The sequence below is a fragment of the Canis lupus genome, chromosome 1 (assembly GCF_003254725.2).
Source record: "Canis lupus dingo isolate Sandy chromosome 1, ASM325472v2, whole genome shotgun sequence".
NCBI lineage: Eukaryota > Metazoa > Chordata > Mammalia > Carnivora > Canidae > Canis > Canis lupus.
The window spans coordinates 42,918,696-42,943,329 of NC_064243.1; the positions used below are offsets into that span (position 1 = coordinate 42,918,696).

Sequence of the window (24,634 nt, forward strand, 5' to 3'; positions counted from 1 at the left end):
CACATAATTGAAGAGATATTTCTTTGGGACACAAGTCTGCAAACAACTTCTTCTATGAATCTAATGAATACAACTCTAAAGGTTTTACAAATTAAAAACAATAATTAGAAGTTTTTTATAGAAGAGAATTTTTTTTTTAAGATGTAATTATTTATTTATTCAGTCATGAGAGACACAGAGAGAGAGAGAGAGGCAGAAACACAGGCAGAGAGAGAAGCAGGCTCCATGCAGGGAGACTGACGTGGGACTCGATCCCGGGTCTCCAGGATCACACCCTGGACTGAAGGTGGCGCTAAACCGCTGAGCCACCCGGGCTGCCCTAGAAGAGAATTTCTAATTTTTTTTTTCTTTTTGCTTCAATCTAGGAAGTAGAAGAGATTTAACATTAAGATTAAATAGTGCCAGATGGAATTAATTTTTTATTTAAAGAAACTTTCCATTTTTCCCATTTAAATTATTAAGTTCCTTCTGATCAGTAAGCATTTTGGAGGAACTTATACCAAGCATTGGGGCTATAATGATGCATAGGACTCAATTTTAGTAAGAGACATAATTAAATAAATTGTCATTTAAGTGCAGTGTGAAAAAAACTATGAAAGAACAATACAGATAGGGTGCTACAAAAGCAAGTCTAGTGGGTGAGAGAAGGCATTCTAAAGGAGTGGTGAATCATTCACTTTTTAGAAAACATTCCCTTTTCTCTTGTGAAAAAAATGTTATTTTACAAGAATTCTACTGGCTTTGGCCAATATTTATCCAGGTTAAAATATTTATCAATATACTAATCAAGCATTAATCAGAGGGCTGCTAAAACATATTATTTCTTTATGAGACTAAAAAGTAGCCTATTTATTATTTAGTGAGACTTGGCCTGGGAGAGATAATAAATAAGTCTGAGAATTTTTTCAAAAGATAAAATTGGTAAGATTAGGGCGGGGAAAAAGCATCCTAAGACTAAATTGAATTTGAAGATGGGAAAGAAATACTGGACATAGCCCAAGAGAACCAAAAAGTGATAAAAATTAAAAGATTTGAGGCCCAAACCAAAAAAAAAAGTTGAAATGAGTACAACTTCAATCTCATTCATCTATCTAAAGTAATTACTGAGCACTTCTTATGTGTCAGGCACTGTGCCTGCACATGTTAAAATTGTCTCAGGGTATATGAAATGTAATACTCTGCAACAATACAGTATGCTCAGTGTTATCCTAGGGGAAATACAGAGTTGATGGGAGTCCCAAAACAGGGTTTCTGGCCCAGACTGAATAGAAGAGTGGTTTGAGATTTTCTGGAAAAGCTGAGACCTGAAAGAGAGGAGATTGGATTGGGTGTTCCTGAGGGATGAAATGGTATTGTATGAAAACCAGAGGCAACAGAGAATATGGTCCTTCTGAAGAACTGAAGTTTGGTCAGCATGGCTTGAGAATAAATTATGGCCAGATGGTTTGGGGTCAGCAAGGAGCCATTGAGAGCAGCATGTACCAGGCTTGCCTGCCTGTTACTGGGTCAGTACTTTACAAGAAAAGGGCCACCCATAGAAAGGCTCAAACGGGAGAGTTATGATCAGAGATACATTTTACAAAAATCATTTTGGCAGCCTTGTGAAAGAAGGATTGGAAGAAAGGCTGGACACAGTGCTGGAGACTAAGGCAGTAGCACAGGAGAGAGAATGGCTTCTCCAGAGAGTCCTTAGCTTTGTTTCCAGAGATCCTAGAGTCTCACATTTGACTTTTTTCCTCCTTATTTCAAATGATAAGAACTCTCACATATGTACATATAATTGTCAGATCATTGATATCTATGCCTAGAAACATGGATAACTTGGAAATCATCTACTTCTTTACCTTTTTCAAGAAAAATGCCCAGAACAACTCTGCTTGTTATGAAGAAGACAAGGACGCATTGTGTGCTCTCTTTATCTAATATTTAATTACAGAACTGTTATAAGGGAAAAACTGGCAGAGCTTGGCTTTCTCCCTCTCTTTATCTGGTGTTTCTTTGGAGGTAATCTAAAAACCTTGGAGCCATAGACTAGTGTGGACTCAGGAAGCCATTTCCTATTGTGATGCCACTCAACACAGTTTCAGTAGGTTATTATTTTGGTTAAGAACTCTTTCCAACAAATGTAAATCACTGGGCATAACTATCTGTTAATATCATCAATATGGTCAAATGTCTGTGGGTAAACCCGCATTATCACAGCAGCTAAGGTAGTCATGCCCTCTTCCCCTCACTTCCCTGTTGCTTTGGTTTATGTAACACATTCTCTATTCTGTGGGTTGCTAATCTGCCAGATTCACAGTCTAGTGAAGAGTCAGTGGATTTGGCGAGAGAAAAGAAGGATCCCAATTCCAGGTTTGCTACTCATTTGAAGTCACTTGTTTCTTTGGGATATGGAATTGCTATAAACTCCCAAAATGAAGTAATGGGATAAAATTATCTTAAATTCTTCCTAGCTAAAAATTATGGTTTTATGAGTCAGATAGAACACCAGTTTCTCAAGCCGAAAGTCCAGAGAAATGACTACAGATACAGGATATTAAAATGATAATTAAGAAAGAAAAAAAAACTCAAACAACTAGTTTATCAAATAGCCAGAGCTCCTGCTTCCTAGACAGTGAGGTTTTCTTTCCTGAGGCTGAGGCGCCAGGAGCCCTGGTGAGGTGCAGGCCACGTTTGCCTCAGATCTTCCCCAGAGCATTTCTGCTACTTTACTTCCGGAAAAGACCCCTATCAGGGCTTGGTGATTGGCTTCTGGCTGCACACTGACCTTTCCTCACCAAATGGATTAGCAATGGATCTAACCTCTTTTCCTGGAGGGGCTTGAGTAGCACCAAGTGTATGAATGGGCTGCTAGTTTATTTGCATTTTGGCCACAATCTTCAAAAACCAATTGCGCACCAATCTAACAGACCTGCTTAGGGCAACAGTGACCTTCCTCCAAGCTTCCACATTGACTTTTCTAAGGAGTCTCCCAACTTGAATTAAAAATATCAAAAGTTGGGACACCTGGGTGGCTCAGCGGTTAAGCGTCTGCCTTCGGCTCAGGGCATGATCCCGGGATCCGGGATCGAGTCCCACTTCGGGCTCCTTGCTTGGAGCCTGCTTCTCCCTCTGCCTGTGTCTCTGTCTCTCTCTCATTGTCTCTCATGAATAAATAAAATCTTAAAATATATATATATCAAAAGTTAAAAATGAACAGGTTTTCTAAAGCTACTAAATCCCAAAATTAAATGTCTCCAGATAGTCTTAAAAGTGTGAGGTCTGGTGCAGGAGTGGGAGAGCAAAGGTAGGGACTGGGCAGGATGAAAATGGCTCTTTCCAAAGGTGAATGGATGTGAGTTTAATAAAGAACTTAAGGACCAATGAAGTAGCAAAAGACTCATGGGCTAGCCTCCGCAGCAAGCTGTAGGCCCCTCTAAGGTTGCAGTTAAGGCGCCACCTACAGAATCTGGGTTTTGGTGGAGGAATGTAGACTATGTAGATCATGGTCTATGGAGAATAAATATTCAAAGCTCTCTTTCTTCTAATATTCCATCCTTTTAATTTCCTATCACTTCCTCCCCTTGGCTTAGCCTGACAGAAGCCAGAGGAACACAGGGCAAGGATGGATCTGGAGGTCAGCCTCTAAGGAATAAAAAGCAGTGTGAAGAAAAGCAGTTAGCAGATTCAAGGGGGGCAATTGGAGAACATCTAACAGAGAGGAGCATCTGGGTTTACAGTCTGTGGGATCAGACCTGCCTGAGAGCAAAACTCAGGTATACTAGAAGGCCATAGAAGGAGTGAGGCAAAATGAAAGAAACAGGCTGGGAGCTTGAAGGCCAAGGAATAGGATGGGGAAGCCTAAGGAGGCTTCAACCAGAACTGAAGCTGGGGACCAACTAGAATGACTAGAGAGACAAGGGGGTCGGCCTTGTTATTCTAGGATGGGTCAATGGCTTCTGTTTCACAGTCTCTAATAAAGTGATTTGATCCTAAGTAGGATACAAGTTTCTGGAGAGGCTTCTCCTATGCAAAGCATGATCAGACAAAACACAAGTTCATTTGTAAAACAATAGTAAAACACATTTTCACAAGCCATGTAGTAGGACATACAAAAAATTAGCTTTACAATCTTTCCTCTGACTCAACCTCTGTTTTGATCTCCCATTCCACAGAAAATGTACAATGTAAAATTACTGCGTTTACCCAGAAATTACTAAGATTTAAAATTCTGTCAATTCAGGATCTGCTATTCCCTTCCTTTTTCTCAGAATAGCATCTAAGTTTCTGAGAGTGTATATAATAACATGAAATCTGGGAGGCTGCCCTTGGGTCCTTGGGAGATATTCTGTGCTTTGCTGTCATCTGCTGAGGTATGTACGGGTCCCTGGTTAGATGTCTGGCCTTTGGTAGACTGGTGGGTCCTTTCCACTTTTTACCCTGACAGCATTTAGGGTTTCACCAAACAGGGTGTTTGTTTGTTTGTTTTGTTTTTGTCTTATAGTTTTATCTATTTCCTCTTGTACCATAGCAAAGAGTGCTTCTCCATGCTTTGCTGTAGCAATCAGATAAGAAAAGAAGCCAAATTCATCTCTGTTGTTTGGTTCCCAAGCTTAATAGGATGGTGTTCCGTCACCAATTCCTTCAGCTCAACCATAAACTCCCACCTAGGAGCAGAAGGTTGCCTCCTCATCTTTAATAATCTCTTCTCCCTATCTCCCTGTCTGAGGAGGGTGGATATAGTGGTGCAGGGGACATGAGAATTCACTCAATAAAAATCCTTGCCAAATCATTCATTCTAATATCTAGACTTCAGTGTTATTTAAGAGCCAAGAATTGGACACTGCTCTCTTTCTCTTCCTTCATTGTGAACTTCTCCCTTTCCTTGTCGAACTCACATATTCTGATCCTCAAGATGAGGAGGTCAACAAACTCGTTACATGGAATGTGTCTATGGGGGAGTACTTGTAGAGGACAGATGATATTGTGAAGCAGATAAAATTTGGTCTTAAATCTTTAATACTTTGTTTTTAAACTTTCCTATCTTGGAATTGCACGCTTTTGTGATTTTTCTCTACAGCTTTCCTCCAAAATCTACTTTTGTAAAATTATCTCATAAACATAATCTTAAAGTAAGGTATAATAAGTTCATAGCATTTTTCTTTCTGCTTGTATTTTGGTTAAAACAAGAAAATTCTGAAATATGAGGATGATTTTCTATAAAATTCTCAGCATCAGTAAATGGGATAGGTGATGGTATTGTAGAATTAAAAGAGAGATCGTCTCTCGTCTTATCATTTACATGTCCAGTTGCTTAATATTTATTAATACATTTTTAGACTCCAGAATGAATTCTAGTAGTAACTTTAAAGGAAAAATTTACATTTGCTTTACACATTTTCTTCATCAAATCACTGGTATCACAATATACAAATCTTGGAAGTAAATTGAAATTTTCTAAGTTGAAGAGATTAAAAAGGTTTATGTTATAAAAATTATAAACAAGTATATATATGTACTGTAAGTACTTATAAATATTAAATATATATTTAAATATTTAAAATACTAAAGTACTTTTAATATACAATACAAATATTATATACAGGTATGTGTACACATACTTTTAATATTAAAATGATACAGGTGTATATAATATATATTATACATATATGCAGACATATATTATTCATAATATTTAACACAAATTATACATAATATATATAAAAACTGCATATATGTGTGTATTTCCTAGTACAAGTTATTGAAAGCTATAGGACTTAAGAATATTAAAGCAAATGTGACCTCTTAAGTAACTCCCAAAACAGGATGCTCCAAACCAGACATTGACAAAGCTTTTCAGTGAAGGGCAAATATAAACATTTAGGCTTTTTGGGCTATATAGTCTTTGTCATAACAATTCATCTTGGCCATTTTCAACATGAAAACAGCCATAGATGGTGCATATGTGATAAACATTTCCATATTCCAGGAAAATTTTACTTGTGGACACTGAAATTTAAATTTCATATACTTTTCACATGTCACAAAATTTTAAAAAAATTTTTCCAACCTTTTAAAAATGTAAACATCAGGGATGCCTGGGTGGCTCAGGGGTTGAGCATCTGTCTTTGGCTCAGGACATGATCGCAGAATCCGGGATCTCAGAATCCCACATCAGGCTCCTTGCATGGAGCCTGCTTCTCTCTCTCTGCCTAGGTCTCTGCCTCTCTCTCTCTCTCTTTCTGTGTCATAAATAAATAAATAAATAAATAAATAAATAAATAAAATCTTTTTAAGAAAATGTAAACATCATTCTTAGTTTAAGAGATGTAAAAACTGAAGGGGTTTCCAGACCTCATTTTGACCTAACCCCTAGAGAATAATTACTCCAGCGAGATGGCCAGGTCTCAGAGCGAGTGTGAGTTGGGGTGAGTTAGGCCACAAAGCTGTCACACCAAAAGGCCAGAGAGGACACATTGGGCATGTCATCCATAGCAGCAGTAAGGACTCTCTATTAGCAATTTGCACTAAGAAAAAAAGAGTGAATCTGAATTTCTGCCTGTCTCCTGAGCTTGAAAATTCCTTCCATCTGACTTCCCTACATTCAGTATATTTTAGTTTAGTTTTCTTGGTCTTGTTGGTGAGAAGACAGGACAGATGGCAATATTTTTATATGCTTTTATTTTCCTTCTTTGATGTGTCAGCATTGATAACAGTAGTAACCACAGTTACAACAAATCACCAGTTCTTAACAGAAAGAAAGCTGTTATCAAGATCAAAACAACTACCTTTCAATCCCTTATTTGTTTTTAACTACCTGAATGATCTTGCAAAAACTACTTCAACTCTGAGTGTCAGTTTAAGTATTTGTAAAAGAAGGGTCTTGGAGATTTGTTCTAAGTGTATGAATGAATGATAGTTCTTCTTATAAACATCACTTCACTGAGAAGCGTTCCAGTAGGGATTAAGTTTTGCTAAAGATGTTAGAAGGTATGAAGGTAGAAAGATATGTTAAAGTAGCAAAAAAGCAGATTAAAAAACTAAATTCACATTTGTATTTTTGTATTTACTGAGTTTTATAGTAAAATATTCAGGATTAATTCAGCTGCAGTATTTTTCTTATGTTTATTTTTCTAGAAACATCCATAATTTAAGTGGTTAAGTGCCCCTAGTTTACATCCATTTTTTTGAAAAAAAAAAAAAAAAAAGACAAGATACACATCAAAAAAACCCCAAAAAACAAAAAATGAGGAAAAAAAAAAAAAAAACCCAACCAAAAAATCAACCCTGTGAATTAAGACTTTAAACCTGCAGATGGTGCTATGATCCCATTTGAAATTCAGTTTTGCTTTCTAGCTTAAATTCATAGGGGAAAATGCAGTTCTTTGATTTAGTTTATTTTTATCCAGAAGTAATAAAATCGATTTCTCTTTACTTTTGTGTTTTATTATTATAATGGGAGAAACTGTCTTTACTACTGGAAAAATCTAATGTAGTTATTCTTTGTGAATGCTAAGGGCTTCCTTAGACCAAATAATAATTTTATGTCTTTTTTCATTTAGATTTTTCTGCTTATCATTCAGCACTGGTTTTTCTGAGACTTTCAATCAACTTACTTTGCTGTTTCTGTTCTTAGATAAAATTGTTTCATTGATAATTGAGTGACAAAGAGCTAAGGATAAAAAAATTCCACATGAGAACCATTTCAACCTCTAGTTTGTAATAATCAGGTAAAAAAAATATTTCCTGGAATTAAGCCACAGGAACTCTGGCTAAAGTCAGAGCTGTCAACTGGGAAACAAATTTCCAGACATTTTGAAACTTAATTCATTTAATTTTTCTTGTAACTGGATTGGAAAATATGATTAAGCATAGCAGGATATTCTTTTACTGGATCAGTCTGGCTTTGAATGAAGCCAATAGATACTAAATTTTAAAGTAAAAGAAAGGGGGCTTTACAGTCTTTCTCCCTTGAGGAACTTATGAACAAAAGTGTAAAAGAATACACATGCTGGAAATTTTTTAAAATTATAGGAAAGATGGTATTTTACTTTGTTGTCCATGAAGTTTTCATGTGGTTATATTTTTACCTGAAACTCTGGCTTGAATAGATGCTAGTCTAGTTTGAATTAAAACCCCTACAAGCAGAAATTAAGTATTTATCAAAATACTCCACAAATACTTTCAAACTAGTTCTTTGAAACCTGTCAAATGACTAAGCCGGAAACGTTCAATGGGTGTGAATGTATATTCAGGGATTGAGGGGAGAAACAGAATAATTCTATATAGTTCAGGGACTTATACAAGTGATGAAGATTCCTTTCTTTACAAAGGGAGAAAAATTGAATCCCTTGAGATATACAATCTGATAGTTTGTTTTTTGGATCATATGAGATCACATATATGAAAGTGCATTGGGAATTACGATATTTTGTACAAATGTGAAGCAGCAGTACCACTATGACTTTATACAACAGCGTGTATATTATGCTATCTTAGAGCCTTTCTGAAAGTTTTATCTTAGAAATAGTTTCAACACAAAGGAAATGTAATAATAGAAAGATAGGAAATTATTTCTAGATGTTTTGAAATTAAATCTCAAGAAAGACTAAATCAAAATTTACATGAATAACATAAAAAATTGTAAAGGCTTTAGAATTGATACTTTATGATAAAGGAGAATTATACATTTGTAGGCATAAGTGCTTGGGTTTTTTTGCACCTGTTTCTGCACATAAAACTCTTATTTTCTTAAGGAACTCCGATGGCCCTGGTTAACAATCATTCTCCTACTTTCTTATTACTAATTAAAGATTAAAATATTTCATATTAAGGTTGGTACCTTTTTGTTATTGTTTATTTAAGGAAAAGTAAATTTCCTCTTTATATCTTACGTCTTGAAGTTACTCACTATAAATTTATATAAATCAGACATAATGACAATTTAATAAGGACTCAAGCCTTATTCATCCCGTGGGAGTACTACTGTGACGTCTTTCAGAGAGCTTTGTGATTGCTCAGCCCTAAGTGTAAGCCCTATAAAATGATGGGCTTTGAAATGCTGGTCAGGGTAGAGTGAAAAGCAGTTGCCGACAATAATAGCCAACCCATAGCCAGTACCAAGTTCTGGTTCAGCTCTGAGGGCAGAGAACTGCTGGAGCCTTTCTCCGCCTCATAGGACTTCAGCACCTAAGACAGCTCCAATATTCTTCTTCCATACAGAAAGCTCCTGAGGAACACTACTTGGCAAGGTGAGTAAAAACTTTACCTGTCTTCCTTTTTCCCCTGCTCCTGCTTTCAAACTTTTCCCAGGGTATACTGAATATTTCTCTCTCTTGAAAAGAATTTTATAATGTTCCTCCCTTACAACAACAAAGAACAGTTTCTCAGGTCACCTGGTAAGTGTAGAAATGCTTCAATTTCTTATATATTCATGGATTTTCTAAATTCCTTAGAAGTTGCTTTGCCCTGTATGCTCAATACTTTTACTCAATACTGTTTTTTTTCAATACTGTTTTTTAAAATATATTAAAGTAAGTGTTTTTTTTAACCTGTTATATACATTTTTACTGAAGGGTTTAGTGGGTACATTTGTTTTACAAGTTTCAACTTGCTTTTTTAGTGTTGTTCTATTTCATAAGTAAGTTATGTGAATCAAGGAAGCATTTTTTTCCTCTTTAAGTCTAAATTCTGTGATTTTTATAGACATCAAGAAAATCAAAGCTCAAATTCCTAATTTTCTATGTAAGAACTGTTTAGAAATGAAATCTGTAAATGGATTAGATGTAAAAAAAATAGTACAAACACTATTTTTAACATATTTTTCCTTTTGTGGCAAAAATTATTTCAATGGTAATATGCAGTTTAATAATTTTTTAAAAGATTTTATTTATTTATTCATGAGAGACACAGAGAAAGAGAGAGAGGCAGAGACACAAGCAGAAAGAGAGAAGCAGGCTCCATGCAGGGAGCCCGACGTGGGACTTGATCCCAGGACTCCAGAATCATGCCCTGGGCCAAAGGCAGGCACTTAACCATTGAGCCACCCAAGGATCCCCAGTTTAATAATTTTTGATATTAATTTTCACTACTAAGTTGTTCAAATCAGGCTTAAGGAAATAAGTTCCTAATAACCTCTACAATTAGAAGAGGAAAAAGAAATGTTTGTATAATTTTATACTGATAAGTATATGTACATATATACATAAATAGACACACACATTATTAAATAGAGGATACTCCAATGTTATATTAACTAGACACTAGAAAGTTAAACTGCTTCTTTAGTTAGAAAAAATACTAAATGTGAATGCTTGAATGCTAACACTCTGTTACAAGAAGATTGTTCTCATGAGTACTTCCAGCACTGTGAAGGTATGGCATTCCACATACACTTAGCACAACTCTGCCTGGTGAGAGACAGTTGAAAAGGACCCTAAGTTTTATTCAAGCAGCTGTGACCAAGAAAAATCTTCCTGACTTAAAAATTATATTGCAGTTTAACTCTTTCTATAAGATGAAAATTACTTTTTCCAAACTCTGCAAGAGGCTTCAGAAATGACTACTAGACACTTAGAATTACTTTGTTGGTGATATCTTTGGTGGGAAAAGCTGATGTGATTCTCTCTCTTTCAAGGCACGATGGAAACCAGAAGTAAGTCCCAGCTACTTGTGCTGCTAACACTTGTCAGCATGCTCTTCTCCCACACGCTGGCATGGCCTCTTTTCGGAGCACCCTCTGCTCTGAGGTAAATATTCTTTCAATTCAGACAGTTCAACGTTCCTTCTTCATCTATTGGGAATTTCCTATATATTATGTTGGACAACTTAATTTTTAAAGTTATGTATTATTTATTTAAATCTCTTGGTTGACGTGTTAAGCAAGTTTTTTGAACATCAGATCAACATGATTATATATATATATATATATATATATATATATATATATATGCCACTTTCAGGGCATGAGAGACAGTGTAAATGACGTTTTAAGGATATGGTGGATCACATTTCCAAACAGGGAGGAAGAAGGATTTGACTTTTTTTCATTCAAAACCAGTTTTAGATAAGTAATGAGCTTTTATCCATTGTCATCTCAGTTCAATTCAGTTTCTGATGGAAAAAATTAGATGTTTAGTTGCCTGCCTCATTATAGTTCATTTTCAAGGTCAATCAGTAAATAATATTAAGGTTATTAGCTAATCAGTGAAACATAAATACAATCATACTGAACAGATACACCTATCAAGCCAGAATCAATTGGCCAATATTATGAATTGTGGAATAACTGATCTACTGAGATGCCCTGCCCCAGTGAATGAATTTTAATGTACTTGGTTTCAACCCTAAATTCTTAGTTTCACTGTTCTCTATGTTGTATTTCATGTCTCAAATTCATAAATTACAACACAACTCTTATTTAAAGCTTTCTCTGAAATAAATTTATCTTAGGAAGTAAACAATAAAAGAAAACTACATTAGTTTGATTTTGTCCTTCCACCGTACAGGCACCACTAGATCTAAAAACAAAATCATCACTTCTTTGCTCATTTTCCCATTTCTGATTCTTTTTTCAAGGAAGACTTCTACTCAATAGACTTAATAATCTCATAGCTATTAGTGTTTGTGAAATCTGCTTAAAGCCAGATCTTATGTTGCTTTATAACCAAATAGAATGATTCTATCTGAATGGTTATATCACATATCATAACAGACAATCATAAGATGCTGAAGTTTGTTTGCATTGATTGCTAGGCTTCATACAAAGAGGAATGCTTATTACTTTCACCAACTACTACATCATCAAAATATGCACAAGTGCCCAGGAACTGACACATTCCTTAGAGGTTTACTCTAATAGTGAAAATCAACGCATTCATAATTTTAATAGTGTGCTGGTGTTCAAAATGTTCATGCATTAAAAAATATAGTCATATTCCATGTATAGCCATGACTATTCTTAGCCTTTCAGGAAAACATTGTGCATCCCTCATTAAAATTGTATTAATACATAAGATCAGAAATAAGAAGACTCCACAAAATTTGTTGAATTTGAGTAACTACTCAGAAATGGAGAGATTCTTTGTACTTGACTAATACAGAGAAATACATCACACTAAGGTGAATCTTCAGATTAAAGCTGATAGAGCTAGAGAAAGAAAGGCAATTAATATCCACCTCTTGAGAAATGTTCGACAAATGATACTAAACACCAACAAATACAAGAATTGCTCCCAGTTTTCATATTGAATACTTAAATTTTTTGCAGTTTCTATTTCATACAAAATCTTTCTATCTGTGAAAAACTTTGCAAACTGAAGCTATCACCAACAGAATGTACTTTGCTTAATGCACTGATAGGATTGAACTCAGTAACTCTTATGTTTACTACAAATAGCTTGTAAAAGTTGCATGGCATCAGTTATATGGGCTAAAAAAAATTCCACTATTTATACTCTAAACCATAGAAGCCAGTAAATCTAACTAATGCTATCCATATACTGGGAACGGGTAATTCTTCTCAAGATTATTGAGTATCTTATTTCCGATGATTGTAAAACATAAGCGTTATCTTCTGAGAATGGAATAGATTATGGTTCTCCTGTCTGTTTCCTAATAGGTTGGATGAAAGAATGCCACTCGAAGGAGCAAATGAACCTGATCAAGTTTCCTTAAAAGTAGATGCTGACATCTTGCAAAATGCACTAGCTGAGAATGACACACCCTATTATGATGTGTCCAGGTGAGTTTCTTTTTTATTGAGATTTATTTTAGAAAGTAGGTTTTGAAATATAAATGTTTCACCTTTTGTGTCATTATGAAGCTATTCCTACAGTACAATGTTAGAGGTTTCCATGTGCCATTGCTTCATGCAACCTGATTTACTGAAGCTCTAGCAGCTGTACATGATTTTCATGTAGAGAGATTGCAACAAGCTAGAATCAACAAATCCTTCACTTAACAGAGTGAACAATTCAGGTATAGACAGAGTAGCTCTATATGGAAGGCAAAGTGTAAAAATTCCTGATTTGGATGGGAAAGTTGGCTAACAGTCCCTATGGGCCTCTCTATCTTAAAAGATTTTGTTTCCAAATATGTTGACAGGAGAAATAGCAAAACATATAATAAGCTTTTTGCTAAAAATCAGAATAGTTTCTCCTTGTATATATCTTTATTCAGAGTAGAAGAAACAAAGCACCATTAATAAATAAGGAAAACTCATTTAAATATATTATTTTTCCCAGCTATTGGAGAATTAGTTTAATTCAATTAATATGGAGACATACTTCTAAAATTTAAATTCTTTAGTTTTTCAAAGTTTTGTGCTAGAAATATATATCTCAATATAAGTGATTAGAAAATATATCTTATTAGGTAATCAAGAAGACTTTTTTTGCACTTAAGTTTGCATGAGAAGCTTTCAAATAGCTGCTAATACATTTCTTTCCTATTTAATGAGGCAAAATAATATTTTAAGAAATTATTTAAGAAATAATGGCTATCCTTCTTCTTTTAGGAATGCCAGACATGCTGATGGAGTTTTCACCAGTGACTTTAGTAGACTTTTGGGTCAGCTTTCTGCCAAAAAATACCTTGAGTCCCTTATTGGAAAACGAGTTGGGTAAAGATGATTTATTATTTTTATCAAACACATTATGATTATTTAATCTGCAAGTTATTGTTTTTCACTGTTAACACTTTACTTACTTACTAACTCTTGATGATGTGCAATTTAATTGAAAAACAATTTATATTCTTAAATAAAATATACAGGCCCATGGATTAGGGAAATAGACTTTTTAGTGATATACTATTACTCATTGGCATACTTATTTTTCTTAAATGTCAATCATTTATAAATCTGCAATCAAATTGAACTAGACACAGTAAAAAAAAGACATAATATAAACTGAATCAAATTTTAATATTTACCACAGTATTTGTTTTTTAATTCCTGATCAACCAAGCCTTGGAAGTTCTTTCTTTAAATGGCCAATTGCTGAATATTTATATGGCACTATTCAGGGTGGCAAAGCTTATAAAGAATGTATTTTTAAAGAAATTTTCCTCCCAATGAAGCAGAACACAACTTCAACCATTTTCCTTTTTTAAAAATAAATTATTTGCTCAATTAGTACAAAATGTGTGTTAAGGTTCCCAGTAAGTACCAAAATATGTTGGAGTATTCATTGCTCCCTTATACTTAGGCTTAGATATATTTTCATTTCAGTCTTTTTGTAGTAGAAAAGACACTGGGCATTGGAATTCTTTTTTATCTGACTCCAAGAAATTTGGAACTTTGGCATATTTACCATTTCTTATTAAAACTCTTTGATTTCCTTTCCCTGTATTCTTTAGCAATAACATCTCAGAAGACCAGGGACCAATCAAACGCCACTCAGATGCAGTGTTCACTGACAACTATACCCGCCTTCGAAAACAAATGGCTGTAAAGAAATACCTGAACTCAATTCTGAATGGGAAGAGGAGGTAAAAAAACAGAGAACTTGCTAAAATGAGAAATTATAAATGGGTTCGGAAATAAAAGCTACATAAGAAGAGTTATTTATCAATCTATCTCACTATCTACACTCTGTGAAGCAGTAATGTTCAACCTTGGCTGACATTAGACTACCCTGGAGAGTTTTTAAGATCTTGATGTATGCCTTACCCAAAACCAACTGCCAGAAAATTAGTACCTAGGCATTGGGGTATTTTTTTAGGAGCTCCCCACTCGACTCTACTGTGCATCCAGTATGAAGAAAGAGACTGTGGAGACATCTACTCTGAATCTGGGAACAAGTTTTATCAGAAGTACTAGTATTTTGTTTTTTAGGTTTTTTAAGATTTTATTTATTTGAGGGGGAGGAGCAAAGGAGAGAATCTTAGACAGTGTTGAGCCTAGAATCTACTGTGGAGCTCAATCTCATGACCTGAGCAGAAACCCACTGAGCCACATTGGCACCCCCAGAAATGCCGGTTTTTTTAAGATTTTAAAGTGCAGTCAATTAGCAATTTGACATCACAAGGAACTCCTTTCATATGCATAGTCAATACCTTTATTTTACCAAATTAAGCCATGAGTTCTTTTGTATTTGAATATTCTATGAGACCCATGTCTCTCTATGTGTATAAGTATTGGATTATAATAAATAGAAAGTGGGATGCTCTCTCTTTTTATTCCAATTATTTTTGTTTAGATGGTGAGCATTAAGAACAATATTGCTTGGGCAAGATCAGGGAAGATTAATGCCTTTGCCGGCTAGATCATAATTCTGTAAAAATAATTTTAGACACTTTAAGGACAATCTTAGTTAATAGCTAACCTCAAAGATAATTGGTTAGTCCTCAGTGCACTTTATAGAAACCAAAGAACAGCAAAAGTTATGCATCATCAGTTCCTTGGAAGCTTTCTCATTTAAGAGCCTTCACATGCACACTTTTCTTTTTCTGGTCTGCAGCAGTGAGGGAGAATCACCTGACTTTCCTGAAGAGCTAGAAAAATAATGGAAAGCTCTTTGAAGCAAAGCTGCTGACAACTTCCCAGTGGTAGGTGTATCTTTGTATTCTTATTTTTATTTTATTCTGAGAGCAAACATCTAATTATTTGAATAGTTAAGAGTCACTTGGTAAAAAACAGCTTAGAGTTCTCACAATGAGACCTTATAGAAAAGGACACTTCTATCTGAAGTGGACTCCCACCCAGTAAACAGCTTAAAATGATTCATGCAGTGCTCTGATAGCAAGGAAGAGAAGGCTCACAATGGGCCAACAGTTTGCTACCTGCATGGTACTCCTAATTTACTCAGACTTATTCCTAACCTGTCGAGATATAAAACAGAAGAATCTGACTCATACTAATCAGAAAAACTGTTTTTTTTTCTTGAGACTCAAGCCATGTTGCTTTTATTAATTTAAGGGTTAGCCCTATAAATGACAGTTAACACCTCATTTAGTATACAGAGAAATACCCCAAAACTGCAGCATGGTTCCTTTTTATGAAAATACCAAGGCATTCGGTCTAATTTAATTCCTTGAACCATAGCAAGCTTCATGCAGCGAAGTTAAATTCAGCTTATCTTACCTATATAGTGAATGTAGGTGCTACGATCCAATACTATTTATATTCAAATATTTTTTGAACAAAGAAAACACGAGTAGACTTTTCCTTTGTTAAGTGATAAGCTTGTTATCCCAGTTGCTTTTATGTACATATGGATACAAGATGTAATTCTCCTGAGTTATGTCTACATTAGCTCATAAAAACATATTTATATTTGGCCAATGCCTAAAGGAATTTTATGTCATCATTGTATCAGAGGTTGGTAAACTTTCTCTATAAAAGGTTACTGAGTAAATATTTTTGGCTTTGTCAGTTATATGGTTTCTGTTACAACTACTCAAACTCTGCCCTTGTAGCATGAAAGCAGCCACAGATGATATGTAAAATGAATGGGAGCTGCTGTTACAATAGTTTATTTGTAAAACCTAAAGGTAGACTGGACTACAATCTCTGACTAGGTCAAGGAGACTAAAATAGAAACATGCTCAGAGGGAAGGCAATCCATGGTTATACTGAAGTTCCTGGAGCAGGGATCTAAGGTTTTTGTGAGAATCATCAAGTGGGAGACACCCGCCTGATTGGTTACTTTTGTCCACTAAGAGAGACAGATGCTCAGTGTCCTGCACTTGCTCACTCTTTATCATGTATAGACATTTCAGAGAAACAAGTCCCTTTGCTCAAAGAAGAAAAATCACATATAGCTTCTTGAAAAAAAAGTTTACAAAGAAGTAGTCTATTTCATTTAATTAAGAAATACAAGAGGCACTAAAATATAAAGGAGGTTTCATCATTTTATCTTTTGCAAGCCGCAAGATCATTTATGAGATTCCACCCTCCCTTCTTTTCTTTTCTGAATGGGTAACTTTGGACAACTTCTTTTAATGGGAAATCCTGTGTGTCAACCATGTGGAAATTACAAATGGATACTTAAAATGACTAATTAAAGCATCTCTTCACATCTCAGTTCCCTTTCTGATAATCAGTCCTTTGGAATATGAGTTCCTGATATTCCAGAACGTGATTTCCTGTAATGACAGGCTATTCACAAAGGGAAATAGATGTGACAAAGTCAGTGGAAGAATGAAGGAAACTAAGATGCTGTAAATAAAAATGTATTTTTAAAAGATTTTATTTATTTATTCATGATAGACACACAGATAGAGAGAGAGGCAGAGACACAGGCACAGGGAGCCTGACATGGGACTCGATCCCGGGTCTCCAGGATCAGGCCCTGGGCTGCAGGCAGTGCTAAACCGCTGAGCAACCCGGGGTGCCCAATAAAAATATTTTTATGCTTAAAACACCAATTCTTTCTTTTTCAGAATTCGTGAAGGAAAACGATAGAAGTAATTATATTTTGAGTTCTACATAAGTAATTCAAGAAAACAACTTCAATATCAAAACCAAATAAAATATATAGTGTTGTGAATGTTGTGATTTGTTTTATCCTAATGTAATAACTGTGATGTTTACATTGTAAATATTATTTGGGAGTTCTAAAATTTGTCTTTGACTCATAAAGATTATGTAATTTCATATGCTGTGTATCCTTTCTAACAAAAATATATTTAGTGATAAGTAAATACTAGGTTAATGCCAATTTTGTGAAGCTTTGGGGGAGAGTAATAGAGCACAAATGATGTGTGTATTTATAGAGCATACTTAACTATTCAGAAGCATGGAGCACATAATCAGTGTGTCTAAATTTGAATGCTAAGCAGCTAGGAAGCTGTGTTAAATAAACTGCAAAATGTCCAAGAGAAAACTAACAACAAAGATAAAAAGACATTCTTCAAAACAGATTTTCAGAAAGTGGTATACATTTTCACATTTTTAGGCATCATTTAATTTGAATAAGATTTAAAACCTCTCTAATCTGGATCTCTAATTGCCAAATGCTCTCTTCTGTTGTGATGTTTAAGTGAAAGAGAATGACCTCTGTTTCTGACATTGGACCTTTCTTTTCTGCTTGTGTGAAATATGTGTAAAATGGAAACTGAATGGAACTTTTGTTTTTCAGTAATAAATTTTTTCCATAATTACTCAAATAATGCTTTGGTCCTCAGCTTCATTCAGTGAAAGTACATTTGGAGACATGACTATTTTTCCAAAAGGATTGTAGGAAATTAAATAGAAAAAATAAAGAACTTTGATTATCATTGCAGACACTTTCTATTGTTCTGATTCTGTTAAATGATGCAGTGGTAACTCATGTTCGCTCTCAAGTTCCAAGCATTAGATAGTTTTGTGATGTTTGAGGTAGGACTATGTTGATTCTGTGTGAGAGTTCTAAAATAGTGACTTAAATATGACAGAAGTTTTTTTCTTACATTACACCAAAAGGGAAATATCGTAGGTTAGTTTGAAGGTACTGCTCCATGAAGCCCTCAGAAATCTAAACCTCTCCTCATCATGAAAATCGCAGCCAGCATTCCAGTCATCATCACTACATTCTAGGCAGTAGGATGGAAGAAAGAGCATAGGAAAAAGAGAGACAAAGAGTTCATGCAGGTTCTCTTTTCACTGATATTTTTGCTAACAATCCCACTGACTAGAACATAGTTTTATGATCAGACTCATTTGTAAATCAGGCTGTTTAGTTTGTTTGTTTTTTTTTTTCTGGATAGTCATGTGCCCTACTAAAAACTGGGGTTCTTATAAAATAATGAAAGATAGACTTCTGTGGGAATTTTTTTTTTAGAAGTCTCAGGCTATGGATCTTAAATTCCTACCATAAACCTTAAAGAAATGATAAAGAAGGTAAGAGTCAATAGACCCTCACAAGGCAAAATTATCATCACAAGGCAAAATTTTGTTCAAGTTCATTTGCTACAATTAGAACAAATGCATATATATGGAGAGACTAGTATAGAACTACCAGTAAATGCAAAGCACTTTACACAAGTTGAAGTGAATTGGACTAATTGTATCTTTTGCTCATTTCTGATTTTGCATAGCATTAAATATTTATTAGGTGAACTTTCTAGGCAAAGTACTACAGTGAAAACCAAAAACTTCTAGATGTTATTTGCACATAAGAAGCTTGTAAAGATCAAATGAGGACATAATTGTAGTACAATTTGAGTGTGAATCTAAGAATTTTATTTTTATCTTATTAATGTAAGTCTTTTCAATTTAGTCCCTATTTCTTTAAGAAATATTGATCAAATGAATATGACGTGGAGTTTAGAGATCTGAGAGATGAGTGTTCTGGGCAGAGGGAACAGCAAGTGCAAGTGAGGGGCAAATCCTGGCTTATTGGACAGCAAGGAAGCCAGTATGGCTGGAGCAATGTGACAGCCATACTGGACTGGACAGAGGACATGAGATCAGGGAGGTTACTAAAGACCTTGTGGGACCTCACAGGCCACCACAAGGATTTAGCAGTGAGATGAGGAGATGTGGCTGAGTTTTAGATAATGGTGTAATATTATCTGAACTGCATTTTAACAGGATCATTCTGGCTGCTGTGTTGGGAATAGGGTGAAGGGGTGCTGAGGAGGGGAAGCAGGAGGAGGATTTTATTGCTATAAATCAGGCAAATGATGATAGTGGTGACCAGGGTTTACACAGTGCAGGTGGTGAGAAGTGGAGTCTGCATATGTTTCAAAAGTGGAATCAGATTTTTTGCTAATAGTTTGAAGATATGGAAAAGTCCAAAATGATTCCAAGGTAAATTCCTGAGCAATTGAAGAATAAGGGCTATGAACTAGAATGTAAAATATTGAGGAGGTGGGTGGTTCCAGGGGAGGATGGGTTTAGCTTTGGACATGTTATATACCTGACGGGTTCTGAGGACGTGTGGGGTTGCAGGTCAAAGGTTGGAAGACTTCAGGATAGAAATAGGATTTAAAGACACAAATTGTGAGATCATCAAGGGACTAAATGTAGCTTAAAAAGAAACACAACACATAACCCCTGGGTGTATTAATTAACTTGGCCTGCCATAACAGGGTGACACAGACTGGGTTAAAAGCAATAGAAATTTATTGTCTCAGTTCTGGAGGCAAAAGTCTGTGCAAGATGTTGGCTGGATTGTTTCCTCCTGAGTAATAGGAGGGAGAATCTGATCCGTGACTCTCCTTGGCTTCTGATGGTTTGTTGGCAGTCTTTGGTTTATAGACGCATCACCTAGGTCTTGATCTTGATCTTCAAGTGGTGTCATCCCTGTGTATGTGTCTCCAAAATTCCCCATTTTATAAGGACATGAGTCATATTGGACTAGTGACCATGCTAATGAGAAAGTGTGTAGTTCTGGAAAACAAGTAAAGAAAGCCTTTCAAAGGAAGAAGGCATCATTAGCAGATCTATATGTGCCACTGTGTAAAATCAGATTCATTTATTGATTTCTTAAACAAATATTTATGTGTCCTACACTGTTCTAAGTTCTGACAACATAACAGTGAACAAAATAGACAAATTCCTACCCACATAGCTCACATTCTATTGAGGGAAACAGATGATAAATGACATAGTTAAGTAAAATACATATTATAGTAGAAAGTTAAAGGTGTGAAGGGAAAAACAATAATGCAGGGAAAGAGGATGTGAAGTGTTAAAAAAAGAAGGTTGAAACTTTAAAGTTTCTATAAGAAACATCACAAGAAGGTGAATTTGAGAAGAGCCCTGAAAGAAATGGTGAAATTAGTTGAGAATCTCTTTGGGAAGAACATTCTAGGCAAAGGGAATTCCAGATGCAAAAGCCCTTAAATGGGGACTTATTTAATATTTTAGGCAGACAGGAGGCCAATTTGGCTTTAAGTGGTGCAAATGACAGAAACATAATGTAAGAGAGAGGTTATGAGGAATTAAGCCTCATAGGGACATCCCAAGTCATAGCAAAAGTCTAGTTTTATTTGAAGCAGTTGGGCAACTATTAACAGAATTGGCTGTCATCATAAGCCTTCACAAAAATAGTATTGGTGGAATAATGTGGATAAAAGCCGGGTTGGAATGGATCTAAAAGAATGGGGAGAGGGATGTCTATATTGTGAATACTGATGACTCTGAGGTGTCTTCCTGCTTAGAAGAGCAAAGAAGAGGGGAGGGATCTGGCGGGGGCCGGGGGGGAAGAGATCAAGTAATTTGTTTTTATGGGGGAGAAATATCAAAAACATGTTTGCACGCTGAAAGGAATGGAAGAACAAGAAATCTGCTGATTAGGTAAAGGGAGATTTTGCTTGATTCATACCCTTTAGATGAAGAGCAAATGAATGATACACCAGGGGCAGGGCTGACATTTGCATTGCATAGTACTCTTCAACAGGCAAAGAGAGTGTTTGGGGCAAAGGTGGATGAATGGGTGGATGAGGCAGTAATGTTATGGGTTCCATGGGTTATGGGTTATAAGTTTCAAACTTAGGTTCAGCTGCCCACCACTCAAAGATTAATACTTGAGAGACAAGTGAAGGTAGGAAAGGAATGTTCACTTTGTTCAAGAACCGACAACCTGGGAAGATGGCCGTCTAATGTCCCAAAGACCATCTTCCCTGTCCAGGTGAAGCTGAAGGGTTCTAAAGGGGGGACAGGAATGCGGGGGGGGGGGGGGAATGGCAGAAGAGCAGGGTCCCCAAGTCACCTGTCCCCACCAACTTACCTAGATAATTTTCAAATCATCCCGAAAACCTATGAATTTGGTCTGAGATTTAAAGAGAGAACAGCTGGAATGCTACAGTGAGAAGAATTAGCGCTTCTATCAAGGTAGGAAGACGGAAAAAAATAAATAAAAAAGCCTCCAAGGGGGAGGGGTCCGCGAGGAGCCGCTAAGGCCGGGGCCAGCGCCCCCAGGACCAGAGAGCCCAGCCCTGGAGAAGCAGGAGCTTCACCAACCTTCCCGGAGGGAAAGGCACTTGCAGGGTGTTGGAGCAGGACCCCAGGAGGGGCGGGGATGCCCTCAGGCTCCCAGGGGCACTAACAGACACCTGCGCCCTAGGGAGAGCAGGCCACACCCCCGGCCGAGCTCCCTAAAGGGCTGCAGCGCACACCCCGCGGGCCCGGAGCAGCTCGAAGGTGGCTCTGCACAGAGGGGGCTGCGGCCTGGGAGCCGATCCAGCAGCACAAGCTCCGGAGCACAGGGCGCCGGGGTACACAGCCCAGGATCTGGCACTCCCCCTGGGACAGGCAGAGGCCGGGAGGGCACTGGACAGCGAGGACGCTCCTGCCCCCAGGTGGCCCTGAGCAGTGCAGATCGGCGCCTCCGCCCCCGGAGCGTCAGGCCCCGGTGGACCGGGAGACTGTGGTGGTTGCTGCTGGAACTGACTCCAGGGCTGGAGAGCTGGCCGCCGCCACTGTGGTTGTTCCTCCTGGTGTCACCGTGTGCCTGGGACTGAGCAGGGGCCTCACAGGATAGACAGCTCCCACTGAGCCCTGTACCTGGCAGGGGGCTGAGCAGCTTCCCCAGGTGCACACACCTGAGAATCAGCACAGCAGGCCCCTCCCCCCAGAAGAGCAGCTAGAAGGACAGGGGGGAAAACAAGCTATTGACCAAGCAGCACTGGAAACTTCCAGGAGAAGTCGAGGGATTTACAGTATATACAATCAGAGGATACTCCCCCTTGTTTTTTGTTTTCTGTTTGTTTCCCCTCTTTTTCCTCCTCCTCCTCCTCCTCCTCCTCCTCCTCCTCCTCCTCCTCCTTCTTCTTCTTCTTCTTCTTCTTCTTCTTCTTCTTCTTCTTCTTTCTTCTTCTTCTTTAATCTCTCTTTTTCTCCCTTTTTAACTACTTGTTTTTGGCCACTCTGCACTAGAGCAAAATGACTAGAAGGAAAAACTCACCTCAAAAGAAAGAATTGTAAACAGTCCTCTCTCACACAGAGTTACAAAACTTGGATTACAATTCAGTGTCAGAAAGCCAATTCAGAAGCACTATTATAAAGCTACTAGGTGGCTCTAGAAAAAAGCATAAAGGATTCAAGAGACTTCATGACCGCAGAATTTAGATCTAATCAGACCAAAATTAAAAATCAATTAAATGAGATGCAATCCAAACTGGAGGTCCTAATGACAAGGGTTAAAGAGGTAGAACGAGTGACATAGAAGAAAAGTTGATGGCAAGGAAGGAAACTGAGGAAAAAAGAGAAAAACAATTAAAAGATCATGAGGATAGGTTAAGGGAAATAAATGACACCCTCAGACGGAAAAATCTACATTTAATTGGGGTTCCCGAGGGTGCCGAAAGGGACAGAGGTCCAGAATATGTATTTGAACAAATCATAGCTGAGACTTTCCTAACCTGGGAAGGGAAACAGGCATTCAGATCCAGGAAATAGAGAGATTTCCCCCCAAAATCAATAGAAACTGCTCAACACCTTGACATTTAATAGTGAAGCTTGCAAATTCCAAAGATAAAGAGAAGATCCTTAAAGCAGCAAGAGACAAGAAATCTCTAACTTTTATAGGGAGAAATATTAGATTAACAGCAGACCTCTCCACAGAGACCTGGAAGGCCTGAAAGGGCTGGCAGGATATATTCAGGGTCCTAAATGAGAAGAACATGCAGCCAAGAATACTTTATCCAGCAAAGCTCTCATTCAGAATAGAAGGAGAGATAAAGAGCTTCCAAGATAGGCAGAAACTGAAAGAATATGTGACCACCAAACCAGCTCTGCAAGAAATACTAAGGGGGACTCTGTAATAGAAAGAGGAAGTCCAAGGAAACTCCACAAAAACAGGGACTGAATAGGTAACATGATGACACTAAATTCATATCTTTCAATAGTAACTCTGAACGTGAATGGGCTTAATGACCCCATCAAAAGGCGCAGGGTTTCAGACTGGATAAAAAAGCAAGACCCATCTATTTGCTGTCTACAAGAGACTCATTTTAGACCTAAGGACACCTACAGCCTGAAAATAAAAGGTTGGAGAACCATTTACCATTCAAATGGTCCTCAAAAGAAAGCAGGGGTAGCCATCCTTATATCAGATAAATTAAAGTTTATCACAAAGACTGTAGTAAGAGATGAAGAGGGACACTATATCATATTTAAAGGATCTATCCAACAAGGGGGCCTAACAATCATGAATATTTATGCCCTGAATGTGGGAGCTGCCAAGTATATCAATCAATTAATAACCAAAGTTAAGACCTACTTAGATAATAATACACTTATACTTGGTGACTTGAATGTAGTGCTTTCTACAATCGACAGATATTCTAAGCACAACATCTCCAAAGAAACAAGAGCTTTAAATGCTACACTGGACCAGATGGATTTCACAGATTATTACAGAATTTTACATCCAAATGCAACTGAATACACATTCTTCTCAAGTGCACATGGAACTTTCTCCAGAATAAACCACATTCTGGGTCACAAATCAGGTCTGAACCAATACCAAAAGATTGGGATCGTCCCTTGCATATTTTCAGACCATAATGCTTTGAAATTAGAACTAAATCACAAGAAGAAGTTTGGAAGGATTTCAAGCACATGGAAGTTAAGGACCATCCTGCTAAAGGATGAAAGGGTCAACCAGGAAATTAGGGAAGAATTAAAAAGATTCATGGAAACTAATGAGAATGAAGATACAACCATTCAAAATCTTTGGATATAGCAAAAGCAGTCCTGAGGGGGAAATACATCACAGTG

General features: G+C 36.8%; 1 protein-coding gene across 2 annotated transcripts; it reads left to right on the forward strand.

Moving 5' to 3' along the window:
* Positions 1–9,016: 9,016 nt before the first annotated feature.
* On the forward strand, positions 9,017–18,096 carry LOC112644319 (vasoactive intestinal peptide). 2 transcript variants are annotated; one of them, XM_025422571.3, is made up of 7 exons: positions 9,017–9,233; positions 10,619–10,730; positions 12,602–12,724; positions 13,499–13,603; positions 14,341–14,472; positions 15,447–15,531; positions 17,368–18,096. In XM_025422571.3, exons 2-6 carry the CDS (start codon positions 10,624–10,626, stop codon positions 15,487–15,489), a joined length of 510 nt encoding a protein of 169 aa, XP_025278356.1. In that variant the 5' UTR covers positions 9,017–9,233; positions 10,619–10,623; the 3' UTR covers positions 15,490–15,531; positions 17,368–18,096. The 2 variants fall into 2 exon arrangements, with proteins under 2 accessions (XP_025278356.1, XP_025278355.1); XM_025422570.3 differs by having other exon boundaries at positions 9,019–9,233; positions 15,444–15,531.
* The last annotated feature ends 6,538 nt before the right edge of the window (positions 18,097–24,634 follow it).